Source organism: Anolis carolinensis, chromosome 6 (assembly GCF_035594765.1).
Source record: "Anolis carolinensis isolate JA03-04 chromosome 6, rAnoCar3.1.pri, whole genome shotgun sequence".
Taxonomy (NCBI): domain Eukaryota; kingdom Metazoa; phylum Chordata; class Lepidosauria; order Squamata; family Dactyloidae; genus Anolis; species Anolis carolinensis.
The window spans coordinates 44148303-44168786 of record NC_085846.1 but is presented as its reverse complement, the minus strand read 5'-3'; the positions used below and the strand labels follow the sequence as shown (position 1 = coordinate 44168786).

Here is a 20484-nt window from a genome sequence, read left to right as displayed (position 1 = left end):
TCCTCAACATTCACTGGGATTAGGGTACAGGACCCCCCAAAAATGAATAAACACAATTTTAAAAATGCGAAGTTTTTGCCTAATAGAACAATTTTCTAAGAATGTCTAGGTCATCCATCCTGACTTTATGGTCAACATTAGCTGGAAAATGACCTCAGAATCAAACTAGAGAACCTAGAGATCCCTTGAGAGGCGTTCTTTCCAGAAATCTCTAGGTCCTCCAACATTACTGGAGAAAGTTGACCAGAATCACAGTAGAGGACCTAGAGATCCCAAGAAAGAACATTTTAAATCAAATCCGTGACTAATCAAATCCACAAATGTCAAAACCACAAACGTGGAGGGACTTTATATACCTGCCACTTCTATCGCTTTAAATGCTACTAACCAGGATATTCATATGGATGATTTGGCTGAGTCTTTCGGGCATTTTACAGTGGTTCTGCTCATTCCTAGAATGGATTGCTGTGGATTACAATACATCTCCACCATTTTTGGTTTATGGTGTTCTGTCAGACTTTATTAACTGCTACAAGAAGCAGTAGAGAGATTTGGGGTGTCAGGTCATCCATATGCTGATAGTAAACATTATGGCCTACTATATGGTTTCGGGGGTGCTTTGAATGCGATTTCCTGCTTCTTAGCAGGGGGTTGGACTAGATGGCCCATGTGGTCTCTTCCAACTCTACTATTCTATGATTCTATGATTCTAACACAGCATTTTGCTTGTTCAGATTGATTAATGAACATATGGTGGAATTGTTTTCTGCTATCCATGACGGTGTGGAAAAGTGTGGAGCTGCCTTTAAAAACAGGTGTGATTTTCTCTAATTTAGAGGTTTGTAACTTGCTCATCTATAAACAGTAAAGGTGTAGTATCTCCCCAAGCTAGTAGGTTTCACAGCTGGAATTTCAGTTTTTTGGAATAATTTTTTGTCCCTGATTTTCCTTTTTTGGTTTTGAGATTTTAAATGTAAAAGATACATTCCAAATACAGTAGAGTCTCACTTATCCAACACTCGCTTATCCAACGTTCTGGATTATCGAACACATTTTTGTAGTCAACGTTTTCAATATATCGTGATATTTTGGTGCTAAATTCATAAATACAGTAATTATTACATAGCATTACTGTGTATTGAACTACTTTTTCTGGCAAATTTGTTGTCTAACATGATGTTTTGGTGCTTCATTTGTAAAATCATAACCTAATTTGATGTTTAATAGGCTTTTCCTTAATGCCTCCTTATTATCCAACATATTCGCTTATCCAACATGCTGCCGGCCCGTTTATGTTGGATAAGTGAGACTCTACTGTACTGTTTATATTTTTTTCTAAAAACTAACATTTGGTATTTTAGTGAACATTATTTTCAATTGTGGTTCATTATAATAGAAACATAGAACATTTAAGACACACACACACACAAACAACTCATACTCTCACTTTATTTGCAGAATAAGGCTGATGTTTAAGTGAACATTTGGATTGAGCAATCCATAAACTAACACTGCAGGTATTGTTTTATGCTTTAGGTATCCCTGTTTTGATGCTTATTTTACTGATATTCTAATATAACTTTATTCTTAATATGGTCAATAGCTGTCTTGATAATCTATTTTAGAGACCGAAAAAACAAGATGTAAACCATTATGGTGCTGGTAATTACTACAACTAAACACCAACTGTGTGGTATCTCTTTCAGGAAGTGGTTTTTCCTGTACATGTTACCCAAGATCCTTTACCCTTTTAACTGATGATGCCTAACACTGTACCAAGAATGTTCAAGTTCTGATTCTTGTGCACTACTAGACAGTTATAGATGTGGATTTAAAGTTAATAATTTCTTCTTTTTGTTGAAGAATACATGATTCTTTACCCTTTTAACTGATGATGCCTAACACTGTACCAAGAATGTTCAAGTTCTGATTCTTGTGCACTACTAGACAGTTATAGATGTGGATTTAAAGTTAATAATTTCTTCTTTTTGTTGAAGAATACATGATTAACTTCATGAAATTAATTTATACAGAGGCCCACATTTCCAGTATCATTAAAATAACCGTTTTTCACAATTATACTTGATATGTTCTTTAAAATCCCAAAATTACTGTCTGTCTTTATGGCTTCAACATACCTGTATATGATGTGGACGAAAAAGGAACTGCCTATTTAAGTTGGATTTTTCTATTAAATCTGGATCTGTAATTGTGACCTATAGTAAGTTAGAGAAATAGAAAGCTATAGTTAGAAGGCATATTTAATATTATCAAACCTATGGAAGCTTTCATAATAAGAATCAGTCCTGAAAATCCACAGCCTCACTAGCCATACACGAATCTTACAAGATGGAGTATTTCCAGAAGACTTATCTGTGCAAGTAAACATATAATCAATAATCTTCTTGTCCAGAATGTAATTCATATTTTTCCAATTTATTTTTCTAGTGAATGTATTCATGCAATGTCATGCACTTCGGCACATATAAAATGATCTGACCAACTGATGCACACAATTTGCAAAAATTCCTGCAGTAGCTCAACTCTTTGGTAAACACACAGCCCAAGATACCTTGGTTACTAAAGGTGTGCAAAAATAAGAATCTCAAAAGGAAATACAAATTAATATAATCCAAAAAGTGTACTTCTCAAAAAATATTCAGTTTTGTGATGAGCAGAACAGAATTTCGCCATTAAGTTCTATTACATCCAAGGCAGAGCTGATCTGCTTTGTAAACTTCATAGGAGGGGAAAAAACAAAGACAACTAGGGATGATGATGATGACGTGGCTCAAAGTAGGATACAAGAAGATTTGAAACCAGGATAAAATATAAAACCTACCATGCCCCTTTCTTGGCCAGTGCCCACACCAAGAAGTGCAAAGTTTTTCAACATTTCACAACCAATTGCACCACAACCAACCTATAAAAGCAAAAGAAACACTTTTCACATTTCAAAACGTTTTTAAGCGAAACTCCCTCTCAATATTAGAACACACCAAAAATTATATTAAAATGTATATATCATAGGGCCACATAGAATACCAACATGTTAAATCTACAAGATAAAAATTTTAGACAGCTTTTCACATGTTTAGTAAATGAGCAAAACTAATTTAAATGGCAAACAATAACTCTCTCCAGCATGTGAAGCCAAGTCCTGCATTCAAATGCATATAAAATTATATAACATACTGATTCATACTAATACAAGGTGAGTCCACCTTTAACTATTCTGCATCTTTTAAAACTACAGTTAGAAGCATTTCAGACAAAGTAAAATGGAGTACAGGAGAACACGCAAAGGAGTTCATTTAGCTCTCACTGTTCTGACATTTAGAAAACTATGATGTAAGGCTCATACTAAAAGGCATACTTACTAAGAACACATTCAAATTTTGCAACTTCTGGCACAAGGAGTCTCCAATGCAGGCTCTCAAGGCATCATATCTATCTCCCCTGATGCAGAAAAAAATTATTTGTGATGACAATGATGGACAGGAAAAAAAAGAAAACAAGAAGGGAGAAGGATTTTTTTCCATAATTACTTACCGTTGTGTACTCAAATATTTTAATATCAAGACACATATAAACAAGCAGACCACATGCAATGCAGATGGTCCACTGTAAGTGCCATTAGTTTTACATCTAGTTCCTGTCATAGAATCATAGAGCTGGAAGAGACCTTGTGGGCCTTCCAGTCCAACCCCCTGCCAAAAAGCAGGAAAATCGTATTCAAAGCACCTGCAGTTAAACTGTCTAAACTGTCCCTGAAGTTTAGACAGTTTCTAAAAATATACCTGTGCTGAGGAAGACAACAGGGAAAATTATTCCTTCTGCACAACTGTCTTTCTGCCATTTGGTGGATGTATGATATGAGAAAGATGACACCTTTGCTTTCTGATGGTTCAATATACACCAACTTTTTCATGGACAAAATCACTAAAAATATTGTGTATAAATTTATATTCAGGATATGTGTATAGGGTGCATATGAAATATAAGCGAACTTTGTGTTTAGACTGGGGTTTCATTTTCAAGTTATCTCATTGTATGTGTATATGCAAATATAAGGATATATAAGTATGTGTATATAAGTATGTAAGTATATAAGTATTTGTATAAGTATGTAAGTACATAAGTATGTGTATATGCAAATATAAGGGGGCCATGAAGAGACTTCCATCTTGTCTCTTTGCATCACCTGAGGCCTCTCCCACCATCTCCAACTGACGCTCGGGTGCCAGAGCTAAGAGGGGGCCATGAAGAGACTTCCATCTTGTCTCTTTGCATCAGCTGGAGGCCCCTATCCGCAATAACATGCTATGCTAGTTTTATATATATGTATATATATGTATGTGTGTATATATATATATATATACACACACACACACACATATATATGTGTGTGTGTTTATATATAAATATATATATACAATATAATTTACAATAATATGTAATAATTATAACATATTGTATATACATATAATATTCATAATATTATATTGTAATACGATATAATATTAATAATACAATATAATAATATTAATTATATATCATATTTTACATGTAATATTACTAATAATATTACAATATGTTGATACAGTACAATATAGTAATTTGTTACCAGTATTGTACTATACTAATATAATATTGTATGTAAATTTAATTTGTAAGCCGCTCTGAGTCCCCTTCGGGGTGAGAAGGGCGGCATATAAATGTAGCAAATAAATAAATAAATAAATAAATAAATAAATAAGGATTCCAAAATCCAAAACAACCTGAAATCCAAGACTCTTCTGGTCACAAGCATTTCAGATAAAGGACTCAACCTGCGTTTGTTAATAATTTATCAAAATTCACTCCTCCAACAGGATCGTAATTCATTTCCAAAGTCATTTCCAAAAGAATTCGGGGTCAACTATGTAATATAAACTGGAATTTCTTAACACTGTATTTCTTCATGTTTGTTACATTATTAACATTTTAACTACATTTAAAATAACATTTTTTAAAAACACATCACTGGATAGAGTGAATTATATAATCATTAAGTACTGGACTGAGATGCAAGGAAGCTGCATACAAATGCCCATTCAGCTGTGAAGCAGAAGCCAGCTGCGAAGAATTTATAACGACTGCCACCAATTTGTAAAGGACTAAGAATGACTAAAGCTCTTTCAGGCAGGGGGAATCTTTTTATTCACCCACTGCCACCAATTTGTAACGTGGCGGCAACAACTGGCAAGGAGGTGCCTCCAATTTCAGCAATGCGTGACCACCAAAGACTCAGGGAGGAGACCTTTTACTTTTTTTTCTTTCTTCTTCTTCACTTTAGATGGTAGAGTAACTTGGTTTAGAATATATATGCGACAGAGGCTTGGATGTTGAAAGAACAATAACAAGTTTATTCAGGCACAGAGCTTAGTGGTTTCAAGGTTACTTCTCACTTAGAGGTACACTTTCTTCAACAGTTGCGATAACGTATGATGAATCCACTTTCAAAAGACTTTATCCTTTCCTTGAGCAGTTTAAACCTTTTCCTATTCCTTCAACTGATGCTATTAACTGAACACTTCTGAGCTAGCTGGAATTGCTTCCTTTTACTACTCAGATTCTAACAATAAACCCAAACAAGTCACTTGACTTGCTTAATATGAGACAACTAGAGATCTGAGCTTCCCCTGTTTCCCTAACCTGGAACCAGTCTCTTCCCTGTGACTCTCAGATCACAGACTGTAAAACCAGCCTTCCCTGTGGTTCTCTGACCACAGACTGAATTTCTTTTCAAATTCTGCTCTCTCTCCTGCTAAATGGCAGTTGGCTCCGCCTACATCTCCATGGCAACCAGCTTCAGAACGCTGAGATGGCTACCCCCTTCATGCAATAACTATAATACTTAGCCTTGCAAAACAAATACACACAATTTAACATATCATCTGTAAACAAAAATTCATAATTCAGTACACAGCCATTATTTCCCAAGGGAACCAACTACATGTGGCTGGTGTGAGGATCAAGGAAAAACCCATATATGTTACACTGAGGTCTTTGAAAAAAGGATAGGATATAACTGAAGTAAATAAAAGAAAGTCAAGAATTGTAAGAACACAAGTAGTGGTCTTGTGCTTTTTAAAATATTTACCTTGGAAGAAATTCTTCACCATTAGCTTTTTCGAGACATGGGACGAATTCTAATGCATCAATGTAAAGCTAGAAGGAAACAAATAAATTCACCATCTATCATATTTACAAAAAAACCACTCATAATAAGCATCTATATATTAACAGATAATTTGAAAAAATATTACAATAAGACAGTAGAGTGGGATGATAGCATTCTGCATATAACATTTCAGATTGCAAAAATGGGATTGTCGTATTTATTAATCCTCTCACCCTAAAGTTTACTGCACGACAACGTAGGGACACAACTCATGATTTTTCTGAAGTGTTAATGGGAAAGCATATTTGAAAGTCCAGAAAATTATTATCTCCATCCACAACTTCCATCTTGCACCTGATCGACTCTTGTCTATTTTAAGACTTTCTGGCATGCTTGCAACTACAAGAAAACTAATAATGTATAACAGACTACAGCAGCAGCAGCAACTCTAAACATATGATTTGAAAATTAGCTCCATCAATATGTACACCTCTCACTTCAGACACAAAAGTATTTGAGAGAAATATATTATCTCCAAGAAACATATCATGAAGATCAATCAAGATGGTAAAAGGACTGCAAACCAAGAAATAGCTTAGGAACCTGGGTATGTTCCTAAGATTCAGAGGTGGGTTGACCGCCCTCCAAACAATAATAATCATAATAATTATTATTTTATTTTTATACCCCTGCCCCATCTCCCAGAAGGGACTCGGGGCGGCTTACATGGGGCCAAGCCCAGACATCAGACAATATAAAAACATAGCAATAAAACAAGTCAATCAACAATAAAACAAATCATAAAACAAATGAGGTCACATACCATAAATATACTGATAAAATCCTGGGTTGGCTCCAAAAAGAACTGGGCCAAAAGTACAAGTAGTGTCAGTACCATCAGGGAGAGGTAGATACCAGAGCTATTGTTCCCATTAAAGTGCTGGGGAAGGCGTACAACAAGGGACTATTGCCGGCTAAAAAAATTGGAGACCAATAAAGATAAAATAGGCAACAGGTTGATCCTTTACTATGGAGATCAGTTGCCAAAGGCCTGTTGGTAGAGCCAGGTTTTCAGGCTCTTCTGAAAAGTAAGGAGGGTAGGGGCCTGCCTGATCTCCCTGGGGAGAGAGTTCCAGAGCCGGGGGGCAACGGCGGCGAAGGCCCTCTCCCTCGTCCCACCAACCGCGATTGCGAAGGTGGTGGGATTGAGAGGAGGGCCTCCCCCGACGAGCGAAGAGACCATGCAGGTTCATATGGGGAAATGCAGTCACGAAGGTAGGTGGGTCCCAAACCGTTTAGGGCTTTGTAGGTGATCACCTGCACCTTGAATTGGGCTCGGAAAATAAACAGCAGCCAATGGAGCTCCTTAAACATGGGTGCCATAAAGGCTGCCATAAAGAAGAAACATATTGATTCAAATTATATGAAAACAATTTCTGTCTAAACATAAGGTAAGAACTGTTCCAACAGAAGAACAGCTCTCTTATAAGTAGCTTTGGCACCTTCCTTCAGAGAAATAACCCATTTCTGGTTTGAAGGAGTTGGGCTTACATAGGACCCACTCTCCTTGTGAATAGGGCTTTTACAAAAGTGATTTAATCAACATGACTAATTTTGATTCATTAATACCTTCCGATTTCATCCAAGAAAATAAACTAAGACCTTAACAAGCCCTCCAAACCAGGATTGGAAGCTGACAATTTCAATATTAGAAGTCTGTCAAGGTATGATTGGCCAGTGGAAATTGGCCTTGATTCACTTAACAATAATGAAGTCCTATATGCTCAAAGGGGAAGAAATGAAATATAGAAGGACAAAACAAAAATCACCAGTCTCCCAAAACATCAAGGAGATCTGTACATAATCCTTTGCTCACCAATTATTCACATCTAATGTAATTTCTTATGTAATAAGGAAAACTGACCCACTGTTGCAGGGGAGAAAACTTTCCCGTTACAGCTTTCAGGACTTCCTGGCTGGCAACGCCACCAAGTGCTGCCGTGAGACATGCTAAAGATCCTTGAGCCATCTTTGACAGCCATTTCACCATGTCTTCATTAACTTGAGGCTACAATGTAGAATGAAATAATTACCACATCTAGAAATTGATGTAAGTTAAAATATTCAAACTTTTAATTGGTTACATCATAAAAGAGCACATAAAAGAGCAGCAGAACACACATGGAGTAAGAATTCATTATCCATCCAAATTCAACTGATGGCTTCGCTTTTTGTGTACAAAGATGGCAACCTTACAACACTAGAGCTACATACAAGCTTCTTCCTAATTTGGAAGACCTTCTGCTAGTGAGAGGTTCAGATCTTTGACAAGGACTATCAGTGCGTCTCTTCACAGTCCACCGTGAAGAGAAAGTGGAGAAAATAAAGAAACAAAAAAAAAAGTGGTAGAGGAATCACAGGTCTAAAATGAGCAATAAAAGACAGGCAATAAAATATCAACCCAATTAGCAATGATAATGCTAACAAAGTTGACATTTTATTATCTATCTTTTGTGTATTTTATGCCCCCAAAAGTACCTGCTTTTGGATTTTGTTTTGATATTGTTGTAAGGTAAACCCTGAAAGTAAAAAAGTAAAGTAGAGGATATAGTACTAGATTGAAAACAGTGTTCCGTTTAGAAATGTCAGTATTCAACCTGAGCAAACATATATGTTACTATTTACAATATTCGATCTGCAACAAAATACAGCAAAATATAGTAAATTGTAGGAGGATACTGGAACAAACACAGTTATTAAGCCACAACAGGAAACTATTAAGCAAGTAACACATGAAATCGATTTGTGTTGAACATTTCCTTCACATTTCAGATTTGTATTGCTATTCATAGAAAGTACCAGTTAGACAATGGTAAGGACAGAATATCCCTAATTTTAATTTGCTTTTCCTTGAATTTCCTAAGCTTAATAATGCTACAGCTTCTAATTGTTTTTTCCTAGTTGAGAATAATTTTTCTTCTGCATTGTTCTACCTTATGGTCATCCTTTGTCTTTCTCCTTCACATTCAATGTTCTAGCCTAGCCTCTCAATTAAGTTATAGTCATTATTAACTGAAATGTTAAGACCTGAAAGGAAGACATATCAATAGAGAGGCATTTTGAGTAAACTTACATCATGAGTTCAAACAGAGATACATTCTGAATAGAACAGTAGCCTATATAAGGTCAGGTAGCTCACCTGTAACCATGTTTCTTCGAGTGGCACTCTGTGAACTCACATATATGGAGTTTTTGCGCCTGCGCAGGCTCTAACGAAAAGCTTCTCAAGCTGAATCTTTTAAACTTTGGTGGTAAACTCACCCACTCCTCCCAGGGCATAAAAAGGGTGCTCCCCAGTTTCTTCGCTGCAGAGGCAGAAAGAAAGGGGGAGTTTTGCATAAGAGGGTGAGGGTGGGTTTGTTTGGATTCATAGAGTACCACTCGAAGAAACATGATTACAGAAGGTGAGCAATCTGGCCTTTTTCTTCGTGACATATGGAGACTGGCAAGCTAAAGTCCAGGCAGGTGGGACATATGGCAAATTGACACCAGATAGGTGCAAACAGAATCTCCATATGTGTGCATTAACTCCATATGTGTGCATTCACAGCCCACAAAGAAAAATCCAAATAGCTTCATGAACATACTTCCAAATGGAAGCACCTATTTCCAACAGTTTTCAGCAAAAGACACTGCTATTTGCCTGAGTATCTACAACAGAGGTGTTAGTACAATTACTGAAGAAAATAAAAATAAACTTAAAGAAAAACATCAGAGAATCTATACTATAGTTTGCATATATTCACTTTCTCCTCACTGGAATATAGCTTTTCTACCCTTCCAAAGTGCTCCTCAAATCTCACCATGGCACTCGGGTAGTCTCATCTTGATAGCAATGTGAAAAACAGTAATTTAAAAGGCATAAGCTATGCTTCTTCTTTTTTTAATACTCATTAGTATTTAATGGTTTTGAGCAGATACCTAAGATAAAAGGATATCTACGAAGTAAGTAAGTAAGTAAGTAAAAGTTTATTTGTATACCGCCCTCTCTCCCGAAAGGGACTCAGGGCGGTTTCCAATATAAAATCAGCATAAAACATTGTACAATAAAACACTGAAAACACTATAAAACGCTATAAGAATTAGAAACAAAAACAAAACATAACAATTGACTAAAACAATCACATAAGCAAAAGGAATATAATCACTCAAATAACATGAATCTGCAAAGAAAGAGGAAGAAAAAAAAAAAGACCACTGGGATGGAGGAGAGGATGGCCTGGAGGGACCACTAGAACTAAAATGCAATGTGATATTCTAAGATGCTTTGGGGCAGAGGAATAAAGTGCAGTGTTTCAAGTCAAAGAGGTGGCCTGTGCAACTACTATAGCTATGGGCTCGGTTATCCAAAGGCGCAGCAATCTTAATGACGTTTCCCCTTATTTGTGTGAAAGCTACGCATTACACAAGGCACAGTGTATACAAAGAACAGGAGAAAGGTACAATCCTAGAATATGCAAGCAAGCATTGCCACTATACAGCAAAGGGGGGATAAAAAGGAAGATTCTAACATGATACTTGGTTATAGATTTAATCACAGTGCATTACAATATAGGCATTACTGTACTCAACACTAAATATAGTAGTTGAAACAGCTACTCACTTTGCCTTCCAGTGTTTTGCTTAAAGACAATGCTATCTTCACCATCTCTGCTGCATCCTGAAGACACCTAGAACCAAAAACAAAAATCTTTAGCAATAATTACTGCTATTCAACTGAATGCACATATCAATACAGTACTAATATATAAATCTACATCAGGTCTGTTAAAAATTTATCTCAGAGAAAAGCAATGGTTTTCCAATAGTCACTATCAGTGGACTGATGACATCAAATGAACACAGAGGCCAGTTTATGTGTATGAAAAACCACTGCTAGCTTCATTTTGAAGCCCTAACTGGCAAGATGGTGGGCTCTGTGATTTAACAACCAGCATAAATGAAGTGCTATGAACAAGACACCCTGCAATCATTCACAAGGTTGACAATCAAATAATCTCTTTTGCAACAAGCAAGACTGGAATTTTTTTTGTCAACTATAATAACAAAGGTAGTTCAGCAGCACTGGTCATGCTTCTCCCAAAATTGTTAAGGGGAAAAAATTGGTTCACTCATGAGAGTAGCAGCATTGATCATTCTTGAGAGATTATTTCAAAATGTTGCCTCTGTAAAGCCCAAAGGCAGCACACACATAAACAAACATAAACAAACAATATGGGACACATGGGTCTCATTTCACACTTTTGTGGGGCACTATAGTAAGGGTAGGAAAATGTAGCCCGATTCCTGATTTTTTTTCATAAAAATGTTTAAAATTGCTCCATTTGCTGCAAAAAAACATCCAAAGTGCAGCAGTTGGTCTTTATTTGGTTGCCATAACCTTCTCATAAAGATGTGGGGGAAGCCAAAACTAGAAGTAACTGGTAGGGTTTTTTTTTTAATTTATTTTCATGTAAGTGAAATCCCCTCTACACTGTGGAAAACACAGTTTATTTTGGCCAATGATGCACTTGGTAGTCTTGACAAAGGTTCTAGCACACAGTGATAACTGGGATGTGGGGGTAGGGGTGGATTTAGTTTGTATCCCACAGATATTCTAGTTGCACACTTCAGTGTGGAATGTGTTTCTTTTGTGGAAAAAAAATGCATCGTTCTATATGACTGACAAATCAAATACAGTAATTTGCACAAATGACTTATTGTTTCATGTCACAGACATAAAAAAACAGGTTTACAACACTGCACAAATTCAGGCATCTTACATCCCATTGAAGAAAACAGGATTTGAGCAGTCTAGCTATTTAGCAACACAGATTATGAAATGATCACGTGACAGAATTATAGTGCTATTATTCCACTGGAATTGCAACTTTAGAAAAGGTATTTAAATGTTTCAGCCAGAAAATGCTAGAGCCTCCGCAATCTGAAAACCCCAGGAGCCCACAGAATGGATTTATGAGAATTGGAGTGGAATAACAGCACTATAATTCTGCTGTGTGAATGGGTCTCTGGTAAGCAATATTAACTGTTCTTGCTGTCAGTCTTTCCAACCTCTAGCCGTAGTCACTGTTTGGATCCCCCCACATAAACTGTAACATTTATCCAGCTTTCTTCAGAGATGCATTACCCAATGTTTGGCATACGACCAACATTCTCCTGAAACTCATTCAAGGCCAGCATTGCAATGTGAATCTGTAGAGGTGCCTATGTAGGGAAGAAAACAGTGAATATCAGCATATATTATGCTCAGCAACTGCATACGCTTGTCTGCCAAGTATATTTCAAGCAGTGGCCAGGATAATCTAAGAACAAAAGAATCGTACACCAACTTAATATGTAACAGAATTATTGCGGTATTTGCTTTCACAGATTACAGCCAAATTCCTTCATTGTACGAACTGCAGATGTCTGGGATATAAACCAGAAAAGCTTGAGGCAAAAAAGCTGTTACTCTTGAAAAAGCTACAAAACTCTTGCATTTTTTAAAAAAACTAAATATATGTTCTTGGAAAATGTATAAACTTTCCTTTCCATATAGCAAGTATCACAGGAGTTTAATCTATTCTAATGAGCAATGGTAGTATTTTCTAATTCATGGCTTCTCATTTCTAATAGCAAATGATGGCATATTGGTAGATTCCAGACCACATACTGGTAGATTCCAAACCACCTGTGATGTTTAATCGAATGCATTCAACAAGAAATGGTTAAGAATCATGAGATGGACATTGTAATTTCAGGTTTGAATAACATGTTCATGAGACGTTCCCTCTATCTAACTGTTTTTAAGCACCCTCAAACTGCAGAAAGACTCAACTAGCTACAGTAGAGTCTCACTTATCCAACGCATTTTTGTAGTCAATGTTTTCAATACATCGTGATATTTTGGTGCTAAATTCGTAAATACAGTAATTACTACATAGCATTACTGTGTATTGAACTACTTTTTCTGTCAAATTTGTTGTTAAGCATGATGTTTTGGTGCTTAATTTGTAAAATCATAACCTAATTTGATGTGTAATAGGCTTTTCCTTAATCCCTCCTTATTATCCAACATATTCGCTTATCCAACGTTCTGCCAGTCCGTTTATGTTGGATAAGTGAGACTCTACTGTATACGAATTGCCTTTATCTTCTTTTAATTTTTAATTTTGATCTGGGCTTAAATATGAAGTGTATTATGACACTGCAATGTTGTATTAATGTCACGTTTACTGAATTGTCAATTGCCTCATTTAAAAAATAAGATAAGTGCCAAGCAGCATGATGCCAAGGAGGATATAGTAACATCAAAAAAAGGTCAGGGTTAGTGGCAAACCCTGGTCTTGATGTAGTAAGAGTGGGCATGTGGGTGGACAATCTGATACTCAATCCAAAAACTAAAAAAAAAAAAAAGGATGGATTAAAATTACAACCTGTACTGGATGGGGCAGCACTTCCTCTGAAGGGGCAGGTTTGCAGCTTGCAGGTGCTGTTGGGCCCAACACTGCTCTTGGAAGGCCAAGTGGCTGGGGCCAGGAATGCCTTTGCCCAACTTTTGGATGATATGCCTGCTGCACCACTGTGGCAGACTGGGCCACAGTGATTCATGATTTCATTATCTCTCGATCAGATCACTCTGCAAGATGCTTTTGCCTTGGAAAGGGTTCCAAAATTACAGATAGCCCAAAGTAAGAGTTTTGTCTGGCATGTGTCTCGGAACCAATGGTGGTGGTCCTAGACCTTCTAATATCAGTGACCAATTTCTTTCTGAGCTTGGTTCAAGATGGTCTATTGATCTACAATGTTCTACATAGTCTGGGGCAAGAATATCAGGCTGACTGCCTCTTCACAGATATCTAATTGTTTAGATATCTTCAGTAGAAGCCCTTTTGCATATCTCTACATGACAAGATAATATGTTGGTGAGCACACCAACACCAGGAAAGGCTTTCCAATACCTTAACTGTGAAATTCCCACTTAAAGGACACCATCCTTGATGAATGTTTGGCAGCTAACCCAAACTGCACCGATACAAGCTGCCTTCAGTATTAGAAATTATTAATAAAATTGCCATTTTAAATTGTTTTCCATTTTTAAAAGACACTTTATTATATATCGTCTTGAGAGTTTTGGTGACCGGAGGAAAGTTATACTTTCTGAATCCAAGTTAGAAATTCCAATTAAACAAGTTATGTGCAGTCCTAATCAAGCTTCTCTTACACATGTTTATACAACCAGTTTTTATGAAAAAATATATATTAAACCTAAGCTGAAGAAATCCAGCTGAAAATGGCTGGTATAGTTCTAACTGAAATCACTAAATGTGCCCTTGTCAGTACATATAGTAGGTTGGCCCCACTGAAGAGGAAAAAAAAAACCAAAATAAAATTTATGCACAACACCATTAGAACTAAAAATTTAAGATATAAAATGCATTTTAAAACAAGACAAATAACCTCAGGTTTGCTGAAGTCTGCAACAAGACATTTCGGGTTGATCAACTGCTTCCCCAGCTGTTCCTAAAGGAGAAAGATAATCCATTTGCACAGGTTTTCTTAAAACAGACACACTAAAATAGCAATCCAACGTCATATTAGGATTAACATTCACAGGCTGAAACTGCAAAAAAACATGCCCAAGATTGATACTGACTGGCATCATCAGTCTTCCTGGGACAGATCAAAAATTCTGCTAAGAATATTGTGAGAAGGAAAACTCAGATTCTGCAACAATTCAAAGTTGACTGGGAGCAAAATGTCAATTAACTAGTCTTGATTACAATATATTTCAATGTACTAGCTGCTCTGACTCCCTTTTGGGGGAGATTAAGCGGGGTATAAATAAATATAATAAATAATATAATAAATAATACATTTTCAAGCAGACCTCGATAGGTATATTCCCTCTCTGTTATCATTTTATTTCAGAATGGTATTCTTTGATTCTCAGGAAAATTGAAGAAATTGGCCTGTCTTTGGAAGCACTCTTAATGCTCACAAATATGGAAGCCTGAAAGTCAGTCAAGAGCAGACTTTTGGATCTTGATTTACATAATTTGACTCTTGCAGCAAAGACAACTTGTTCCCCTACCACATCATTAATTCCATGCAAGCTTGGAGTCATGGCAGCATATCTTCATATTTTGATTAATCCCACCAAGAGGAAAGCTTTGGCGACTGTAAGATGTAATGTGTTGCCATCAGCTCTTTCGGATAGGAGATATAAAAAGTGGAATGCATTTGATGCATTCTTTTGAGACTTTCGCAAATTTTATCATTGAGATTAATAATTTTTAAGTATGTTTTCTTTTTATTTGTGATTTCTTCTTGTTGTATATACCAATGTTTTATACCAATTTAGTTGTTGTATGCCAATAAAGGCTGTGTGTGTGTGTGAAAATTAAATAATACCATACAAGAAAAAAACACAGAACAAAATTGTTTTAAATAAATGGGCAAGAATGAAACATGTGGGGGTAAAGTCCTGGTTTGCACACAGGACTGTTAGATAGAACACCAAGCTATACAAAATGTAGTAGCATTAAAAATATTTAAAAGTTTTCCTCACATCATAGCAAGAAAGGCAGTTTCAATTTCTTCTGACAAAGCACTCATAATGAAACAATATACATGGCGCAATAAAATACAAATACACACAGAGAATGAAAAAATAATAATATATAAACCTATACATTGTAATTGTAAAACAAATTATCCAGATAAAACATAATACAATAGCAAACCAAACTGACCAATACATGTAATCAAAATATACAAGATTATAAAACAGCATTAAACATACACACACACACCAAGTTTAGTCTATACATTTATGCATATATGGCTAGTGTGTTCCTTATTTATTTTTTGGTCTTTATCAGTTAAGGGGAGATACTTTTCTCATTTTCTTTTCAGCTCTGTATGGAAAGAGATACAAATATTGCTAATACTTATCTTCCAGCAGAATACTTACAAAGTGAAATATTTTAGGTGTCTTTACTTGGATAGCTATGCCACCATGTAAGTATGGGTCTGTATCTGTAGTATCTCCAATGCTAAAAGAATAAGGTGATATCACTAAGACAGAAAAACAAGAATGGAAAAATCTTAAGGTTAGTGGACCAAGGAAATGAAATGGACAGACTACAATTTCATTTTAGATGTTATTTACAAATGCAGTTGACATTAGTAACAGTATTGTTATTACAATTACTAGTATTATTGTTTATATAGCACCATCAATGCATATAGCGTGTTACAAGTAAAACTATAAACAATATATTCTGCCAAACACATACATTCTAAAATATATATGTATACACATACACACAGAGAAGGAAAAAATAATCTATATATATAAAAGAGTGATGGCATCACGGCGACCAACAAAACAACAAAACTACAGGAACCCCAACCTCGAAATTTGACAACACAACCCATCATCCACGCCTCTAGGTTGATACAACAAAAAGAATAGAAAAATAAAGTCCTAATTAGAGGGAGAGGAATAATTGCTTTTATCCAATTGCTGCCAGTTTAGAGGGCTAATCTCTGCCCACTTGGTCTCCTAGCAACCAACTCAGCCAAGGGACAGCCAGGGTTCAGTTAGGGGACAGGCAGACTTAGGCCTCACTTAGGCTTCTTCCACAGATTGCTGCCAGTTAGAAGGCTAAGCTCCTCCAATTTGGTCTCCTAGCAACCCAATAAAAAACAATAAAAAACACTAAAAATAATTAAAAACACTAAAAGATTAATACAATAAAATACTATAATAACAGAAAATAACTAAAATAATACAAGAAAATAATAAAATATAATAAATAAAAAGATAACTTACAATAAAATTAATTAAAAAATACAAATAACGTCAAATAAAAATTACACAACAATTTTTAACCAATACCACCACCACTTTGCCACAGCAACGCGTGGCCGGGCACAGCTAGTAATATATAAACTTATATAATGTGATTGTAACACAAATTATCTAGATAAAACATAAAAAATATTATAGGAAAACAAATTGATTAATACATGTACTCAAAATATACAAGATAGTAAAACAGCATTAAACTTAAATTCAAAAAGATTTGGAAAACATGAATTTTAAAATAAAGTGGAATTGATCTGCAACTATCAGCAACTGAACATTCTGGAGGGCAGGCTTAGACAAACTTTCTAACTTGAGGACTGCCAGAGCGGGGTGGGTGGACCGGGAGGGAGGGGGTTCTCCCCACGTCATCTTACTGCCTTTTCCTCCCCTTTCTCTTCTCTTTTGGAGACAGAAGGTGAAGTAAAGACAGGAAATGTATGGATCCCAAAAGGGTTGGTCATGGTCAGGATGAGATGGTGGACGGGAGAGAAAAAGTGTATACATTAGACCCCATATTGCTTACTCCTGATATAGAATCCTAGAATCCTAGAGCTGGAAGAGACCCACAAGGGCCATTCAGTCCAACCCCCTGCCATGTAGGAAGGCACACTCAAAGCACTCCCAATAGACAGCCTCTGCGGAAAAGCCTCCAGAGAAGGAGAATCCACCATACTCCCAGGCAGCCTATGCCACTCTCCAGGAAGTTCTTCCTAATTTTTTCAACCCATTTCTCCCTTGTGCTCTGGTCTCTAGACCAGCAGAAAAGCAGTTTTCCTCCTCATGTTCCCTCTCTACCTTCTCTTCTCCCAGTTTAACATCCCCCTGGAGGAAAGGAGGAAGGAAAAAGAGAAGGCAAGAAGAACGGGAGGAAGAGAAGGATGGAAGAGGAGGGAGGGAGGGAGGGAAGAGAGAAGGAAGGAAAGATAAAAAGAAAGGAAAGAAAAGAGAAGGAGAAAGAGTGAAGGGAAGAGGGAAGAAAGGGTGGAAGGGAAGGAGGGAGAAAGAGAGAGGAAAGGGAGGGAGGGAGGGAGGGAAGGAAGGAGGACAGAAAAAAAGAGAGAAGGAAGGAAGGATAGGATGGTAAGAGAGAGGAGGGTCTGAGAAAAGAGCCCAAGGAGCCACATCTGGCCCATACCTGCTGTAGGGGATGGGGGGATTGACTCCACAGGATGGAAATTGCAGTTCACTCTGCATCTGTGACCCCCAATGACAATGGAACAGAACCAAACTTGGCACAGAGAAGCCCCATGACCAACTGATCATACTGCAAGGGTTTGTGGGAAGTGACCTTGTTTCTGGGAGCTGTAGTTCGCCCTCATCCAGAGAGCACTGAACTCAGGCAATGTTGGATCTGGACTAAACTTGCCAGACAGACCCAACATGGCCAACTGTTCATACAGGCCTGGTTTGGGGAAGAGTGACCCACGATTCTGGGAACTGTGCTTCACCCACTTCATTAGGTAAAGTTAAAGGTTTTCCCCTGACGTTGTCCAGTCGTGACCGACTCTGGGGGTTGGTGCTCATCTCCATTTCTAAGCCGAAGAGCCAGCGTTGTCCATAGACACATCCAAGGTCATGTAGCCGGCATGACTGCATGGAGCGCCGTTACCTTCCCGCCGGAGTAGTACCTATTGATCTACTCACATTTGTATGTTTTTGAACTGCTAGATTGACCACTTCATTATGTATTTTCTAATGGAAGCATTCATAACAAATGAAATCAAAGACTGGCTTTTTTCTAATAAATACTGTTACTAATTAACTAAATTATATTACCTAACACCCAAAACAAGCAATCCCTTTTTCAAATAACCTGGGCACCACAGGGTACCCAAGCTAATATTGTAAATAAAAGTTTAGTAAGGAAACGGAAAAATAGGGCAGAAGACACAACAGAACAACATGAAAGGATATATCAGTTTGCAACAAGATGTTCTTACATACTCTGTGAAACAGTGCTTACCAGTTATCTGATGTGTGGATCCATTTAAGCATGACATTCCATTAACTTCCCGGAAAGTTACGAACTGTCCCGTTTCAAGCTTATGAGGATTATTGTCAAGGCAAGTGACAATACCAGGATTGGACTGAAATTACAAGCAATCATATAGTTATTAATACAGTTAAAAATCAGGATGGGGGCAGAATGCAAATCATTCCCAAAAATAATAATTCATGAGTATACATTTAATGTAATTTTTAATATATATGTTATAATATCCTCTATTGCTAATTAACTGCACTTTCGCAGACCAAACAATGTAACACATAAATACAATGTTCATACCTGAAGGAATTACACTATGTAACAAAATTTGAAAAAAAAAATCTGTTCCTGGTTTGAAAGTGTTATTTCCTGTTTAACTGTGTGGTACTTACTTTGAAAATACAGTAGAGTCTCACTTATCCAACATTCACTTATCCAACGTTCTGGATTATCCAACGCATTTTTGTAGTCAATGTTTTCAATACATTGCAATATTTTGGTGCTAAATTCGTAAATACAGTAATTGCTACATAGCATTACTACGTATTGAACTACTTTTTCTGTCAAATTTGTTGTATAACATGACGTTTTGGTGCGTAATTTGTAAAATCATACCCTAATTTGATGTTTAATAGACTTTTCCTTAATCCCTCCTTATTATCCAACATATTCGCTTATCCAACATTCTGCCGGCCCGTTTATGTTGGATAAGTGAGACTCTACTGTAGTTATCCAGAAACTTCATTTTTGTGGCTGCCACAAACTATGTTGAATTGATTGAGACTATATATGCAGCAGGATGTCCCACAAAAACAAAATTTATTGAGCTTAATAAACTTTTTCCATGTTTCTATGATAGAACCAATTAGGAAATGACATGTATGACCTAGGAACAAAAACTGTATTACATAGTATTATTGATGTATAATCACTATCACAGCAGTACAGAATCATAAACAATGCCTATACAGTATTGATTTTAGTAACAAATACAATGCAGTATTCAGGGGCAAATGGTCCTCAGTCAAACAAAATAACTAATCCCTACTATAACTTTAAAATTATTTCTAAAGTTTTGCAATTTTATTATTTTACTAAAATACTTCTTGACAAAAGAAATCAAATGATGCAAAAGCATCTTAAAACCACTGCTCCATTAAGCAAATGCTTTCAAGAAATTTGACCAAGAATTCAAAGCAGTAAAGGCACAGCCATTTTGTATCTTTCACTAGCTGTACCCAGCCATGCGTTGCTGTGGACCAGTCAAACATCCTTGTAGGGAGGGAGAGGAGCGTGCCTCTGGACATGAGTAGGGCACTCTCTCTCTTACTGGCTTGGCCCAACTTGGGCCCTCCCTCCAGTTGTCTTGGACTTCAACTTCCACCATTCCTAACAGCCTCAGGTCTCTTCCTATTC

At 36.6% G+C, this 20484-nt stretch overlaps 1 protein-coding gene across 1 annotated transcript in view; it reads right to left on the bottom strand.

The window, feature by feature from the left end:
- Positions 1-20484, bottom strand: part of uba6 (ubiquitin like modifier activating enzyme 6) — a 53078-nt gene that overhangs the window by 18288 nt on the left and 14306 nt on the right. The window contains exons 9-18 of the mRNA XM_008113045.3: positions 19045-19168; positions 16182-16285; positions 14666-14728; positions 12354-12430; positions 10830-10896; positions 8091-8234; positions 6146-6213; positions 3381-3459; positions 2843-2923; positions 2139-2216 (exon numbers count right to left, since the gene is read on the bottom strand). Of these exons, the coding sequence (XP_008111252.1) occupies positions 2139-2216; positions 2843-2923; positions 3381-3459; positions 6146-6213; positions 8091-8234; positions 10830-10896; positions 12354-12430; positions 14666-14728; positions 16182-16285; positions 19045-19168 (885 nt within the window). The remainder of the gene's footprint in view (positions 1-2138; positions 2217-2842; positions 2924-3380; positions 3460-6145; positions 6214-8090; positions 8235-10829; positions 10897-12353; positions 12431-14665; positions 14729-16181; positions 16286-19044; positions 19169-20484) is intronic.